This window comes from Melozone crissalis, unplaced genomic scaffold (genome assembly GCF_028551555.1).
Source record: "Melozone crissalis strain CALT ecotype California unplaced genomic scaffold, PUWL_Pcris_2 ptg000153l_1, whole genome shotgun sequence".
NCBI lineage: Eukaryota > Metazoa > Chordata > Aves > Passeriformes > Passerellidae > Melozone > Melozone crissalis.
The window spans coordinates 41157-58932 of record NW_026535924.1 but is presented as its reverse complement, the minus strand read 5'-3'; the positions used below and the strand labels follow the sequence as shown (position 1 = coordinate 58932).

General features: G+C 36.8%; 1 protein-coding gene across 1 annotated transcript in view; it reads left to right on the top strand.

The window, feature by feature from the left end:
* Window positions 1-16685, top strand: part of KHDC4 (KH domain containing 4, pre-mRNA splicing factor) — a 28323-nt gene extending 11638 nt beyond the window's left edge. The window contains exons 8-14 of the mRNA XM_054293510.1: window positions 3415-3475; window positions 5599-5656; window positions 5813-6066; window positions 9384-9539; window positions 10664-10776; window positions 13494-13585; window positions 15845-16685. Coding sequence (XP_054149485.1) covers window positions 3415-3475; window positions 5599-5656; window positions 5813-6066; window positions 9384-9539; window positions 10664-10776; window positions 13494-13585; window positions 15845-16044 — 934 coding nt within the window. The 3' untranslated portion in view covers window positions 16045-16685. The remainder of the gene's footprint in view (window positions 1-3414; window positions 3476-5598; window positions 5657-5812; window positions 6067-9383; window positions 9540-10663; window positions 10777-13493; window positions 13586-15844) is intronic.
* The last annotated feature ends 1091 nt before the right edge of the window (window positions 16686-17776 follow it).

Below are 17776 nucleotides of genomic sequence, written 5' to 3'. Positions count from 1 at the left end.
AAAAAAAATCCCATTAAAATCCATTTAAAAAAAAAATCCCATTAAAAAAAATCCCATAAAAATCTATTTTAAAAATCCCATAAAAATCCATTTGACAAAATCCCATAAAAATCTATTTTAAATATCCATTTTAAAACATCCCATAAAAATCCATTTCAAAAAAACCCCATAAAAAAGAAATTTTAAAAATCCCATAAAAGTCCATTGAAAAAATCCCATAAAAATCTGTTTTAAATATCGATTTCCAAAACAATCCCATAAAAATCCATTTTAAAAATCCCATTAAAATCCATTTTATAAAAACCCATAAAAAACCCATTTAAAAAAACCCATTTAAAAAAATCCCATAAAAAATCCATTTTAAAAAATCCCATTAAAATCCATTTTAAAAAATCCCATTAAAATCCATTTAAAAATCTAATAAAAATCCATTTTAAAAATCCCATAAAAATCCATTTAAAAAATCTTGTTTAAAAATCCATTTTAAAAAAATCCATTCAAAAAAAAAAACATTAAAAATCCATTAAAAATGCATTTTTAAAGATCCCATAAAATATCAATTAAAAAAAAAATCCCTTTAAAATCAATTTTTAAAATCCCTTTAAAATTAATTGTTTTAAATGGGGAATTCTTCATTTGGACTGATTTAATGCAAATTAAATAAATTTTTGAACCTGATTTAACTTTGGAGATCTCTAAACCGATAAGGGCTGATAGGGCAAAGAAGGAGCTCCCAAATTTGCCAGAAATTTTCTTCTTCTGAATTTTTAAAATTTAATTAATTAATTAATAAGAACAAAATTTCTTTTATTTCCGTCAGAAAATAGAATTATTTTTTTTCCATAAGAAGAAAATTTATTTTACTTTCATAAAAAAATATAATTTTTTTTCATAAGAACAAAATTTATTTTATTTCCATCAGAAAATAGAATTATTTTTTCCATAAGAACAAAATGTATTTTATTTTCATAAAAAAATATAATTTTTTTATAAGAACAAAATTTATTTTATTTTCCTAAAAAAATATAATTTTATTTCATAAGAACAAAATTTATTTTACTTTCATAAAAAAATATATTTTTTTTTCATAAGAACAAAATTTATTTTATTTCCATCAGAAAATAGAATTATTTTTTTCCATAAGAACAAAATGTATTTATTTTCATAAAAAAATATAATTTTTTTATAAGAACAAAATTTATTTTATTTTCCTAAAAAAATATAATTTTTTTTCATAAGAACAAAATTTATTTTATTTCCATCAGAAAATAGAATTATTTTTTTCCATAAGAACAAAATTTATTTTATTTTCCTGAAAAAATATAATTTTTTTCATAAAAACAAAATTTATTTTACTTTCATAAAAAAATATAATTTTTTTTCATAAGAACAAAATTCATTTTATTTTCATCAGAAAATATAATTATTGTTTTTCCATAAGAACAAAATTTATTTTATTTTCATCAGAAAATAGAATTATTTTTTCCATAAGAACAAAATTTATTTTACTTTCATAAAAAAATATAATTTTTTTTCATAAGAACAAAATTTATTTTACTTTCATAGGAAAATATAATTTTTTTCCCATAAGAACAAAATGTATTTTACTTTCATAAAAAAATATAATTTTTTTTCATAAGAACAAAATTTATTTTATTTCCATCAGAAAATAGAATTATTTTTTTCCATAAGAACAAAATTTATTTTATTTTCCTGAAAAAATATAATTTTTTTCATAAAAACAAAATTTATTTTACTTTCATAAAAAAATATAATTTTTTTTCATAAGAACAAAATTCATTTTATTTTCATCAGAAAATATGATTTTTTTTTTCCATAAGAACAAAATTTATTTTATTTTCATAAAAAAATATAATTTTTTTATAAGAACAAAATTTATTTTATTTTCCTGAAAAAATATAATTTTTTTCATAAAAACAAAATTTATTTTACTTTCATAAAAAAATATAATTTTTTTTCATAAGAACAAAATTCATTTTATTTTCATCAGAAAATATAATTATTTTTTTTCCATAAGAACAAAATTTATTTTATTTTCATAAAAAAATATAATTTTTTTATAAGAACAAAATTTATTTTATTTTCCTAAAAAAATATAATTTTTTTTCATAAGAACAAAATTTATTTTACTTTCATAAAAAAATATAATTTTTTTTCATAAGAACAAAATTCATTTTATTTTCATCAGAAAATATAATTATTGTTTTTCCATAAGAACAAAATTTATTTTATTTTCATCAGAAAATAGAATTATTTTTTCCATAAGAACAAAATTTATTTTACTTTCATAAAAAAATATAATTTTTTTTCATAAGAACAAAATTTATTTTACTTTCATAGGAAAATATAATTTTTTTCCCATAAGAACAAAATGTATTTTATTTTCATAAAAAAATATAATTTTTTTTCATAAGAACAAAATTTATTTTATTTCCATCAGAAAATAGAATTATTTTTTTCCACAAGAACAAAATTTATTTTATTTTCCTGAAAAAATATAATTTTTTTCATAAAAACAAAATTTATTTTACTTTCATAAAAAAATATATTTTTTTTTCATAAGAACAAAATTTATTTTATTTTCATCAGAAAATAGAATTATTTTTTTCCATAAGAACAAAATGTATTTTATTTTCCTGAAAAAATATAATTTTTTTCATAAAAACAAAATTTATTTTACTTTCATAAAAAAATATAATTTTTTTTCATAAGAACAAAATTTATTTTATTTTCATCAGAAAATAGAATTATTTTTTTCCATAAGAACAAAATTTATTTTATTTTCCTGAAAAAATATAATTTTTTTCATAAAAACAAAATTTATTTTACTTTCATAAAAAAATATAATTTTTTTTCATAAGAACAAAATTCATTTTATTTTCATCAGAAAATATAATTTTTTTTTTTCCATAAGAACAAAATTTATTTTATTTTCATAAAAAAATATAATTTTTTTATAAGAACAAAATTTATTTTATTTTCCTAAAAAAATATAATTTTTTTTCATAAGAACAAAATTTATTTTACTTTCATAAAAAAATATAATTTTTTTTCATAAGAACAAAATTCATTTTGTTTTCATCAGAAAATAGAATTATTGTTTTTCCATAAGAACAAAATTTATTTTATTTTCATCAGAAAATAGAATTATTTTTTCCATAAGAACAAAATTTATTTTACTTTCATAAAAAAATATAATTTTTTTTCATAAGAACAAAATTTATTTTACTTTCATAGGAAAATAGAATTTTTTTCCCATAAGAACAAAATGTATTTTACTTTCATAAAAAAATATAATTTTTTTATAAGAACAAAATTTATTTTATTCTCATCAGAAAATAGAATTATTTTTTTTTTTCCCCATAAGAACAAAATTTGATTTCTTTTTTTCAGTCACCCAAAGCCAGAAGGTTTGGCAGCTGCTAAAAAGCTCTGTGAGAACCTCTTGCAAACTGTGAGTAAAATTTTATATTTTCCAAAAATAAAATTTCAAAACTTTTTTATCGTTTTGAGATGTGCAATAAAGAATTGTTGACGCTTTCAGCAATAAATTTCTCTTTCCAAGAGTTTCTAAATCTTGTACAGAGAATAAATAATATTTTCATTTATTCAGGAAAGGAGCGGAGAATTTTGGAATTTTAGGGGGCAAAAAATTCAAATGGTTCCTGAGCAGAAAAAAATTCAAATGTTTCCTGAGGATAAGGAAATATCTGCAAAAATAAATCGGATTTTTGCTCCAGCTGCACTCTGCTTTAGGGAAGATAAAGGGATTGGTGTAGAAAAAAATTCTAGAAAATATTTAGATTTTTTTCCTAGAAAATTTTAAATTTTCTAGAAATTTTTTTAGATTTTTTCTAGAAAATTTTGAATTTTCTAGAAAAATTTTAATTTTTTCCTAGAAAATTTTGAATTTTCTTGAAAAATTTTTGATGTTTCTAGAAAATTTTGAATTTTCTTGAAATTTTTTGGGTTTTTTTAGAAAATTTTGGATTTTCTTGACTTTTTTGATTTTTCCTAGAAAATTTTGAATTTTTCTTGAAAAGATTCTTAATTTTTTCTAGAAAATTCTGAATTTTCGTGATTTTAATTTTTCTAGAAAATTCTCGATTTTTCTAGAAAATGTTTTATTTTTTTTTCCCTAGAAAATTTTGAATTTTCTAGAAAATTTTTAGATTTTCCCCACCATTTCTCCTTTTCCCCATCATTTCTCCCACATATTCAGAGAATATTCAATTTCTCAGCTTCTCCTCTATGAATGAAAATAAAATTCTGGAGAATCTTTCATTTAATATAATATTGAGATAATGGAGATTGGGATTCAAAGTCTCTTGTGGAAATATTTGGGAGCTTTTTTATTTGAAATAATTAATAATATTGAAGTAATTAATATTGAAGTGATTAATTTGCCACAATGAAAAATTATATCTCACATTGCATTTTTGGATTTTAGTATTATATTCGGTATTAGATTTTATTTTTATATTATTACATGTTTTTATTATATTTTATCATATTTTCCTATTCTTTTCCTATTAATTTCTTCCCATTTTCTTCCCATTTTCTTCCCATATTTTATTATATTTTTATTCTATTTTAATTATATTTTTATTGTTACTATTTTTTATTATTTTTATTTTATTCTCTTTTATTATTATCCCAAATATGACCGAAATATTGTATATCTTATTACCCCAAATATTATTATTCTATTTTACCCAATTATAATAATTTTATATATAATTATTAATATAATTATTTTTACAATTTTATTACTATGTTATTATTCTATTATTATATTTTTATATTGTATTATTATTATATTTTTGTATTATTATATTATTATTACATTATTACTATATTTTTATATTTTTTTACCAATTATGATTATTCTATTTTACCCAATTATTATAATTTTATATATAATTATTAATATAATTATTATTATAATTTTATTACTATATTTTTATTCTATTATTATATTTTTGTGCTGTTTTTTGTACTGTTTTTATATTATTATAATATTATTATACTTCACATTATTATTATATTATTACTATATTATTATTATTATTATTATTACCATTACTATTATTATTATTCTATTTTACCGAATTATAATAATTTTATATATAGTTATTAATATAATTATTGTTATAATTTTATTATTCTATTATTATTCTATTGTTATATTTTTGTATTGTTATTTTATTATTATTATATTTTATATTGTTATAATTACTATATTTTATTATTAATAGTATATTATTATTATTATTATTATTATTATTATTATTATTATTATTATTATTATTATTATTATATTTTGCCCAATTGTGATAATTTTATATGTAATCATTAATATAATTATTATTATGATTTGCCACAGGGGCAGTGGGATCAGGGGATGTTTATGGGATTTTGGTGGATTGTTCTTTGGGTCATTGCTCTCCTTGTGAGTTTTCTAATCAGCATTCCCTCACATGATTATGAGGAATTACACAAATATCAATATTTCTATTTTCATTTTGATTTTCTGTATTTTCATTTTTCTTTTCTAATCTTTGCAATTGCGTGCAGGTTCACGCCGAGTACTCCCGATTTGTGAACCAGATCACCACTGCCGTTCCCTTGGCAGGTACAAACAAAAAACCCCCTCTGAGCCTCCAGCCTTTTTCCCATTTACAATTAACTATTAATTAATTCCGAATAGTTAAATAATTAATTCGAATTCACGAATTAATCACGTTGGCGTCTGGGACAGAGCTCAGATGCGCTTTGTCTCTCTCTGCAGGTTTCACCCAGCCTGCCACCATCAGCAGCGTCCCCTCCCAGCCCTCCTACTACCCCTCCAACGGGTACCAGGCCGGCTACGCCGTGGTGCCCCCGCCCCAGCAGCCCGTGCAGCCGCCCTACGGCGTGCCGGGCATGCTGCCCCCTGCCGTACCCCTGGCCCCCGGCGTGCTGCCGGCGCTGCCCACGGCCGTGCCGCCCGTGCCCACGCAGTACCCCATCGCGCAGGTGCAGCCGCCAGCCAGCACGGGACAGGTACGTCAGCCATCTGTCTGTCCATCATCCATCCATCTATCCATCCGTCTGTCCATCCATCCATCCATCCATCATCCATCCATCATCCATCCATCCATCCATCATCCATCCATCCATCCATCCATCCATCCATCATCCATCATCCATCCATCCATCCATCATCCATCCATCATCCATCCATCCATCATCCATCCATCATCCATCCATCCATCCATCCATCCATCATCCATCATCCATCCATCCATCATCCATCCATCATCCATCCATCCATCCATCCATCCATCATCCATCATCCATCCATCCATCCATCATCCATCCATCATCCATCCATCCATCATCCATCCATCATCCATCCATCCATCATCCATCCATCCATCCATCCATCCATCATCCATCCATCCATCATCCATCCATCCATCATCCATCCATCATCCATCCATCCATCCATCCATCATCCATCCATCCATCCATCCATCCATCCATCCATCATCCATCATCCATCCATCCATCATCCATCCATCCATCATCCATCCATCATCCATCCATCCATCCATCCATCATCCATCCATCCATCCATCCATCCGTCATACATCCATCCATCCATCCATCCATCATCCATCCATCATCCATCCATCCATCATCCATCATCCATCCATCCATCATCCATCCATCATCCATCCATCATCCATCCATCATCCATCCATCATCCATCATCCATCCATCCATCCATCATCCATCCATCATCCATCCATCATCCATCCATCCATCATCCATCCATCATCCATCCATCCATCCATCCATCATCCATCCATCCATCCATCCATCCGTCATACATCCATCCATCCATCCATCCATCATCCATCCATCATCCATCCATCATCCATCCATCATCCATCCATCCATCCATCCATCATCCATCCATCCATCCATCATCCATCCATCCATCCATCCATCCATCCATCATCCATCATCCATCCATCCATCCATCTATCCATCCATCCATCATCCATCATCCATCCATCATCCATCCATCCATCCATCCATCCATCCATCATCCATCATCCATCCATCCATCCATCTATCCATCCATCCATCATCCATCCATCCATCCATCATCCATCCATCCATCATCCATCCATCCATCATCCATCCATCATCCATCCATCCATCCATCCATCCATCCATCATCCATCCGTCTATCCATCCATCATCCATCCATCATCCATCCATCCATCATCCATCCATCATCCATCCATCCATCCATCATCCATCCATCCATCCATCATACATCCATCCATCCGTCATACATCCATCCATCCATCCATCATCCATCCATCCATCCATCATCCATCCATCATCCATCCGTCTATCCATCCATCATCCATCCGTCTATCCATCCATCATCCATCCATCCATCCATCCATCCATCATCCATCCATCCATCCATCATCCATCCGTCTATCCATCCATCATCCATCCGTCTATCCATCCATCATCCATCCATCCATCCATCCATCCATCATCCATCCATCCATCCATCCATCATCCATCCGTCTATCCATCCATCATCCATCCATCATCCATCCATCCATCCATCCATCCATCATCCATCCATCCATCCATCCATCATCCATCCGTCTATCCATCCATCATCCATCCGTCTATCCATCCATCATCCATCCATCCATCCATCCATCCATCATCCATCCATCCATCCATCCATCATCCATCCGTCTATCCATCCATCATCCATCCATCATCCATCCATCCATCCATCCATCATCCATCCATCCATCCATCATCCATCCATCCATCCGTCATACATCCATCCATCCATCCATCATCCATCCATCCATCCATCATCCATCCATCCATCCGTCATACATCCATCCATCCATCCATCATCCATCCATCCATCCATCATCCATCCATCATCCATCCATCCATCATTCATCCATCCATCATCCATCCATCGTCCATCCATCCATCCGTCATACATCCATCCATCCATCCATCATCCATCCATCCATCCATCATCCATCCATCCATCCATCCATCCATCATCCATCCATCCATCCATCATCCATCCATCCATCCGTCATACATCCATCCATCCATCCATCATCCATCCATCCATCCATCATCCATCCATCCATCCATCCATCCATCATCCATCCATCCATCATCCATCCATCCATCATCCATCCATCCATCCATCCATCCATCCATCATCCATCCATCCATCATCCATCCATCCATCATCCATCCATCCATCCATCATCCATCCATCATACTTATATACTTATATACTTCACATGTATATAAATGTATTTTTTTGTTTTCTCCCTGCCTTTTGCCCAGCAGAGTTCTCTGAGTGCTGAATGAATACTTACATACTTATATACTTCACCTGTATATAATTACATTTTTTTTTTGTGTTTTCACTCAGCCTTGTACCCAGCAGAGTCTTCTGAGTACTGAATGAATACTTACATACTTATATACTTCACATGCATATAATTACATTTTTTTTTGTGTTTTCTCTCTGCCTTTTGCCCAGCAGAGTTTTCTGAGTGCTGAATGAATACTTTACATGTATATAATTACTTTTTTTTTTCTCTGAGTACTGAATGAATACTTCACACGTATATAATGGCATTTTTTTTGTGTTTTCTCTCTGCCCTGTGCCCAGCAGAGTCCTCTGAGTGCTGAATGAATACTTATATACTTTACATGTATATAATGACATTTTTTTGTGTTTTCACTCTGCCTTTTGCCCAGCAGAGCCCTCTGAGTGCTGAATGAATACTTTACATGTATATAATGACTTTTTTTTTGTGTTTTCTCTCTGCCTTGTGCCCAGCAGAGTCCTCTGAGTGCTGAATGAATACTTTACATGTATATAATGACATTTTTTTTTTCTCTGAGTGCTGAATGAATACTCTACATGTATATAATGACATTTTTTTTTTGTGTTTTCTCTCTGCCTTGTGCCCAGCAGAGTTCTCTGAACGCTGAATGAATGCTTCACATGTATATAATGACATTTTTTTGTGTTTTCTCCCTGCCTTGTGCCCAGCAGAGTTCTCTGAGTGCTGAATGAATACTTTACATATATATAAATGTATTTTTTTGTGTTTTCTCCCTGCCTTGTGCCCAGCAGAGTTCTCTGAGTGCTGAATGGTTCACATGTATATAATGACATTTTTTTGTGTTTTCTCCCTGCCTTGTGCCCAGCAGAGTCCCCTGAGTGCTGAACGGTTCACATGTATATAATGACATTTTTTTGTGTTTTCTCCCTGCCTTGTGCCCAGCAGAGTCCCCTGAGTGCTCCTTTCCTCCCTGCTGCCCCAGTCAAAGCCAGCATGCCAGCTGGGAGCCAGCCCCAGGTGCAGCCCCATGCCCAGGGCCAAAAGCGACGCTTCACCGAGGAGCTGCCGGATGAGAGAGAGTCAGGACTGCTGGGCTACCAGGTGGAATAAAATCTGCAATTTTCCTTCCCTCACCAGGCAGAGGTTGGGTTTTGTTAGCCCAGGTTGTTGGAGCAGGACAGAAAGCACACAGAACTCACATTTTGGTGTCTCTGGGTGGATGCACTGCTCTATAAATCTGTTAATTAATTAATTCCAGCTGCTTTCCACACCCTCAGCCCTTGCCAAAGATGAGTGCTGCATCCAGCTCACAGACATGGCAAGAGTGTGGGGCTGCTTGGCTTAAACAGAAATTATTTGGGGCTTTATTGGAAATTTTTTTGGGATTTTTAGGTGGGCTTTTTGAGGGAGGGAAATGTAATAACGTCTAGTTTTTCCCATTTACCTTGCAGGTTACACTTGAGAGGATTTCAAGAAGCTTAGCTTAAAAAGTTAATTATTTAGGTAGCTAGATGACTTTAAGAAAAATGATTTTATGCAGTTAGATGACTTTAAGAAAAATAATTTTATGTAGTTAGATGACTTTAAGAAAAATAATTTTATGTAGTTAGATGACCTTAAGAAAAATAATTTTTAGGTAGTTAGATGGCTTTAAGAAAAATAATTTTTAGGTAGTTAGATGGCTTTAAGAAAAATAATTTTTAGGTAGTTAGATGATTCTAAGAAAAATAATTTTTAGGTAGTTAGAGGATTCTAAGAAAAATCATTTTGAGTTTTCCCCATTTGCATGAGAGCAAAGGGAGTGCCTGTAAATGTTTCTCTGGTGTTTTCCCTTAATAAAAGCTTTGCCTGGAGGCAATAAGGAGCTGCCCGTGTGTGTTAGAGCTGATGTTAGAATCTCAAACAGATTCGTGTGGCACCAGCTCTGTGCAGTGCTCACAATTAGCAGGCTGAGGAGCTGATAGGTGATCCATGAGGGGAGCAGCTCTCTTTATTATCCTGAACTGCTGACAGGGTGGTGAGGAATTTTCCAGAGTGGTTTCCCACCACTCAGCTATTTTTTAGGAGAAAGCTGCCCTCAGATATTTTTAGGAGAAAGTGCTGCTTAGACATTCCTCCTGCTAGTTGGCTCTGAAAGGTTGGGTTTCCTAACAGTATCATTAAGGAGCTGGAGCTTTTTGTCGTAGTTGTAGATTTGCTAATGCCGTGTGTTTTTCTGCTCATAGCATGGACCCATTCATATGACTAATTTAGGTACAGGCTTCTCCAGTCCGAGCGAAATCGAGGGAGCCGCGGCGAAGGCAGCGAGTTCCTCAGGAAAGGAGAGAGAGAGGGACAGGTGAGTGAGGAATCACGGGCAGGTTCTCGTGCAGAGCTTATTTCTGAGATGTGTTTGGTGTTCTCTGATTTGGGAATTATTTGGTTGTGGGTGGGATTTTTTTCCCAGATGTGTTTTCTGTTCTCTTCTGGGATTTGGGAATTATTTGGTTGTGGGTGGGTTTTTTTCCCAGATGGGTTTGGTGTTCTCTGATTTGGCAATTTTTTGGTTGTGGGTGGGATTTTTTCACAGATGTGTTTTGCGTTATTTTCTCTGATTTCGGAATTATTTGGTTGTGGGTGGGTTTTTTCCCCAGATGTGTTTGGTGTTATCTTTGATTTAGGAATTATTTGGTTGTGGGTGGGATTTTTTCACAGATGTGTTTTGCGTTATTTTCTCTGATTTCGGAATTATTTGGTTGTGGGTGGGTTTTTTCCCCAGATGTGTTTGGTGTTATCTTTGATTTAGGAATTATTTGGTTGTGGGTGGGTTTTTTTCACAGATGGGTTTTGTGTTCTCTGATTTGGGAATTATTTGGTTGTGGGTGGGATTTTTTCCCAGATGTGTTTTGTGTTCTCTGATTTGGGAATTATTTGGTTGTGGGTGGGATTTTTTCCCAGATGTGTTTGGTGTTATCTTTGATTTAGGAATTATCTGGTTGTGGGTGGGTTTTTTTCCCAGATGTGTTTTGTGTTCTCTTCTGGGATTTGGGAATTTTTTGGTTGTGGGTGGGATTTTTTCACAGTTGTGTTTTGTGTTATCTTCTCTGATTTGGGGGTTGTTTGGTTGTGGGTGGGATTTTTTCCCAGATGTGTTTTGTGTTCTCTTCTGGGATTTGGGAATTATTTGGTTGTGGGTGGGATTTTTTTCACAGATGGGTTTTGTGTTACCTCCTCTGATTTGGGAATTGTTTGGTTGTGGGTGGGTTTTTTTGTATTTTGGGTTGGGTATTTTTAAGGAGAAGGGATGCAAGGGTTGCCTTTTGATGCTGCAGAATGAAAATTGCTGCATTTCCACTCCTAAGTCTTGGTGTGGGTCTGGTGTTTTGCCACTGTCACACACTGCATTGTGCTGGCCCAGCACAGACCCTCAAGGGCACCACTTGTTGCTGGTTTCAGCTTGGACATTGAGCTGGGGTTGTAACTCTTGGGACATGGACATGCGGCCAGTTCCTTCCCCATCTGACTGTCCATCTGTCCGTCCATTATCCATCCATCATCCATCCATCCATCATCCATCCATCCATCATCCATCCATCATCCATCCATCATCCATCCATCCATCATCCATCCATCCATCCATCATCCATCCATCCATCCATCATCCATCATCCATCCATCCATCCATCATCAATCCATCCATCATCAATCCATCCATCATCAATCCATCCATCATCCATCCATCATCCATCCATCCATCATCCATCCATCATCCATCCATCATCCATCCATCCATCCATCCATCATCCATCCATCCATCCATCCATCATCCATCCATCCGTCATCCATCCATCATCCATCCATCCATCATCCATCCATCCATCCATCCCCCATCCATCCATCCATCCGTCATCCATCCATCATCCATCCATCCATCATCCATCCATCCATCATCCATCCATCATCCATCCATCCATCCATCCATCCATCCATCATCCATCCATCCATCCATCCATCCATCATCCATCCATCCATCATCCATCCATCCATCATCCATCCATCATCCATCCATCCATCCATCATCCATCCATCATCCATCATCCATCCATCATCCATCCATCATCCATCCATCCATCATCCATCCATCCATCATCCATCCATCCATCATCCATCCATCCATCCATCATCCATCCATCATCCATCCATCCATCCATCATCCATCCATCCATCATCCATCCATCATCCATCATCCATCCATCATCCATCCATCATCCATCCATCATCCATCCATCCATCCATCCATCCATCATCCATCCATCCATCCATCCATCCATCATCCATCCATCCATCATCCATCCATCCATCATCCATCCATCCATCCATCCATCCATCATCCATCCATCCATCCATCCATCCATCCATCATCCATCCATCCATCCATCATCCATCCATCCATCCATCCATCCATCCATCCATCATCCATCCATCCATCCATCCATCATCCATCCATCCATCATCCATCCATCCATCCATCATCCATCCATCATCCATCCATCATCCATCCATCATCCATCCATCCATCCATCCATCCATCATCCATCCATCCATCCATCATCCATCCATCATCCATCCATCCATCCATCCATCCATCCATCCATCATCCATCCATCCATCCATCCATCCATCATCCATCCATCATCCATCCATCCATCCATCCATCCATCCATCATCCATCCATCATCCATCCATCCATCATCCATCCATCCATCCATCCATCCATCCATCCATCCATCCATCATCCATCCATCCATCCATCATCCATCCATCATCCATCCATCCATCCATCCATCATCCATCCATCCATCCATCATCCATCCATCCATCCATCCATCCATCCATCCATCCATCATCCATCCATCATCCATCCATCATCCCTCCATCCATCCATTCACAGTCACTGGAAGAGTCAGGGAATTTAAAATTCAACTCCTCACACCAAGATCTGAGGTAGAAATTTGATTTTTATTACTTTTGACTCTTAGCTTGGTTTCAAAAAGAAAAAAATCTTGTTTTCAACAGGCAGTTGATGCCTCCACCAGCTTTTCCTGTCACTGGAATGAAATCGGAATCGGAAGAAAGAAAAGGTGCGGGGTCTTTGCCAGGCAGCCATGGTGAGTGCAGTGGGGCAAACACCCTCCCAAGTCCAGTTTCAATTCCCAAACACCCTCCCAAGTCCAGTTTTAATTCCCAAACACCCTCCCAAGTCCAGCTTTAATTCCCAAACACCCTCCCAAGTCCAGTTTTAATTCCCAAACACCCTCCCAAGTCCAGTTTCCTCTCCCAAATGGTGCTGGTTTTCACACTTGCCTAAATTGATGGGGTTTTTTTGGCTGTTGGGTGTTGAAGTGCAAAGCAGGTGATGCTGCACCGCTCTGAAATCGCTGGTGCTTGCTGTGGTTATACACACGGATGGCTTCTCAAAGCTTTAATAAATATCTGTATGAAATGAGGGGAGTTTAATCAAGTGAGGAACTAAAAATAGGAAAATTTGGCCCATCAGGCTGCACAGAATGTGATGGGTTTGTTTTCTGGCTTTGCATTTTTATACACACAGGTGGCTTCTTAAAGCTTTAATTAATATCTGTATGAAATGAGGAGAGTTTAATCAAGTGAAGGACTAAAACCAGGGAAATTTGGCCCATCAGGCAGCACAGAATATGGTTCCAATAATGGTGGGGTTGTTTTGTGGCTTTGCATTGTTATGCACACAGATGGCTTCTTAAAGCTTTAATAAATATCTGTATGAAATGAGGAGAGTTTAATCAAATGAGGGACTAAAAACAGGGAATTTGACTCATCAGGCTGCACAGAATATGGTGGGGTTGTTTTGTAGCTTTGTTTTTTTTACACACAGGTGGCTTCTTAAAGCTTTAATTAATATCTGTATGAAATGAGTGAGTTTGATTAAGGAGGACTGAAAACAGAGAAATTTGGCCCATCAGGCAGCAGAGAATGTGATGGGGTTGTTTTCTGGCTTTGCATTTTTATACACACAGGTGACTTAAAGCTTTAATTAATATCTGTATTAAATGAGGGAGTTTGATTAAGAGGAACTAAAACAGGGAGTTTTGGCCCATCAGGCAGCACAGAATATGGTGGGGTTGTTTTGTGGCTTTGCATTGTTATGCACATAGGTTGCTTCTCAAAGCTTTAATAAATATCTGTATGAAATGAGGAAAGTTTAATCAAGTGAGGGACTAAAGACGGGGGAATTTGGCCCATCAGCACAGAATGTGATGGGGTTGTTTTGTAGCTTTCATTTTTATACACACAAGTGGCTTCTTAACGCTTTAATAAATATCTGTATTAAATGAGGAGAGTTTAATCAAGTGAAGGACTAAAACCAGGGAAATTTGGCCCATCAGGCAGCAGAGAATGTGATGGGGTTGTTTTGTAGCTTTGCATTTTTATACACACAGGTGACTTAAAGCTTTAATTAATATCTGTATGAAAGGAGGAAGTTTGATTAAGAGGGATTAAAAAACAGGGAGTTTTGGCCCATCAGACAGCACAGAATATGGTGGGGTTGTTTTGTAGCTTTGGTTTTTTTACACACAGGTGGCTTCTTAAAGCTTTAATAAATATCTGTATTAAATGAGGGAGTTTGATTAACAGGGACTAAAAACAGGGAGTTTTGGCCCATCAGGCAGCACAGAATGTGGTGGGGTTGTTTTGTAGCTTTGCATTGTGAGCAGCTGCCTCAGAGGCTGCTCAGGTGGGGATTTACACCCATTTACACACACTTACACACATTTACACCCGTTTACACACATTTACACACAATTACACCCATTTACACACACTTCCACACATTTCTGGCTGCAGACAGCACACGTGCTGCCAGGATTTCACCTTTCCTGTCACTCGGCAAGGTTTGGACCTGTCAGACCTGCAGCTGACGCCCCCCAGCTCTGCAGGGCCATCACCCAGCCTGGTTTAACCTTAGTTCTTCTGCAGCCCTGCTCCCAGACATTGCTCTCCTGTTTAGCTTCCTTTTGAGCAAAATTTCTACTTTTCTTGACGTGTTGATCTCTTTAACGGTGAAATTGCCCTCCCTGAGAGCCATTTGCTAACTTTACCTTTTCTGTGTGTTTCTTTCTTGTTTCTGTGTTCTCTTACATGGTTCTGATGGATCACATGGCTGTTGCTGGTGCTGTTTCGTGTGGCCTTCGACCTTGGATGACCATTGGCCTTGTGACCTCAAAATGGTGTCCAACTAACAATTTACAATTAACATCTTTTTTTATTATGATTAACTCGTTTCGGGGCATTTTATCTCTTTTGATTTGTTTTGGTTTTTTTTGTTTTTTGGTTTTTTTTCCCTTCTTGGGGGTGCTGGGGGGGGGGGTTGTTTTGTTTTCCCTTCCTAGATCATCAAGCCAAGAAGATGAAAACTGCAGAGAAGGGCTTTGGATTAGTGGCCTATGCTGGAGATTCTTCAGATGAAGAGGAGGAACACGGGGGCCATAAAAACGCAAGTACTTTTTCACAGGGCTGGAGTTTGGGGTACCAGTACCCATCCTCACAACAACGAGCCAAACAACAGATGCCTTTCTGGATGGCACCATAAAAAAACAAAAAAACTGCACAAGAGTTTTCATTCATCTGGTTTTCCCCCCCTCTAGCAATAATGCATGTATATTCCAGAATGAACTTGGCAAAGAGGCGTTGTTTTTACATTTGCAGAAAAGGCAATTTCCCCTTGGAAGGGCTCCATTGTTTTTTAAAGAAATCTTCATTTTTGGCAATGTATTTGTCAATTTTAAAAAGGAGTATTTGGAGTAGCATCCTGACTGGCCTAGTCCCTTGTAAAGAGGAACCAGGGAAGCCTCTTGGGCCATATTTTCAGTTCCTCCCAGATAAAGGGAAGAGTCAGTGCCACTGACTTCACTCTGCGTTTGTATTTTTGGAGTGCTCCTGCTGTCAGCCCCAGTGATCTGCTGGTGACTCAGCCTCAATTTTGGACTTTGACCAGAGGGAAGAAACACCCAGCAGTCGTGAAAAACTTGAGCATCACGTTTGGAAAACTCTTGGTTTTATTTCAGACGTCTCCTGTAACTCAGCTTGGTTTTATTTTGAAATGCGACTTTACCGATCCCACAAGTTCTCATTCTGGCCAGATGTTGGGGTGGGGGATGCTCAGGTTTTTGGATAGCTCCACTTTGCTCCAGGTGGACTTGGCACTGTACTAGTGCTGAATTGTTTCCAGGACTCCCAACGGAGCAGGAATTCCTTTTCCAGAGGCTCAGCCCCATCTCCTCCCTCACTCACCGGATTCCACCAGAGCCAGAAGGTTCCACAGTGGTTTCCCAAAGGGCAGCAGCTCCTGCCTCACGTGCAGAACCTGGGAATGAGTTTTTGGACTTGTTTTTGGACTGTTTTGGACACGAACTGAGTGGGGTGGGCTGCTGCAGCCAGAACTCCTGCACGGAGCAGTGACACAGGGACTGCTCCAAGGCACCGGGCAGCTTTTGGGACAGGAGCTGTGATTTTGAGAAGGGGCTGTGTCACTGCTGCAGCCAGGGCTGCCTCACCTGTACAAACCTCGGCTTCCCCGTGTGTTGTAAATAATTAGAACCATACTTTCATTATAAATAAATGTATAAATATTCTGCTCCCTGCTGTTGATTTGGGCGAGGTTTGGAGCCTGTGATAAGGGTTGGGGGGAGATGCAGGGCTGGGGGAGCCCTGGGGCTGTGGGGAAGTTCTGGGGCTGGGGGAGCCCTCGGGGATGGGAGGGGGTTTGGAGTTGGGGGTCCCCAAGGATCAGGGGGTCCCTGAGATTTGGGGCCTGTGATAAGGGTAGGGAGAATGCGGGGCTGGGGGAGCCCTCAGGGATGGGAGGGGGTTTGGAGTTGGGGGTCCCCAAGGATCAGGGGGTCCCTGAGATTTGGGGCCTGTGATAAGGGTAGGGAGAATGCGGGGCTGGGGGAGCCCTCAGGGATGGGAGGGGGTTTGGAGTTGGGGGATCCCCAAGGACCGGGGGATCCCCAGAGGTGGAGGGGCTTGGAGGGGGCTTCGGGCTGGGGGGAGCCGAGGGGCTGGGGGAATCTGGGGCTGGCGAGGGGGTCCAGGGTTGGGGGTCCCCAAGGATCGGGGGGATCGCCGGAGGTGGAGGGGCTGGGAGAGGGGGTTCGGGCTGAGGGGGAACCGAGGGGCTGAGTGGGACCTGGGGCTGGAGAGGGGGTTCGGGGTTGGGGGGAGTCCCTGGGTGCTGGGGATATGAGGATGGGGGAGGAAGTGCAGGGTGGGAGGCGACCCCGGAGCTGACAGAGATCCCGAGATCGGGGAGGGGAGTCCCC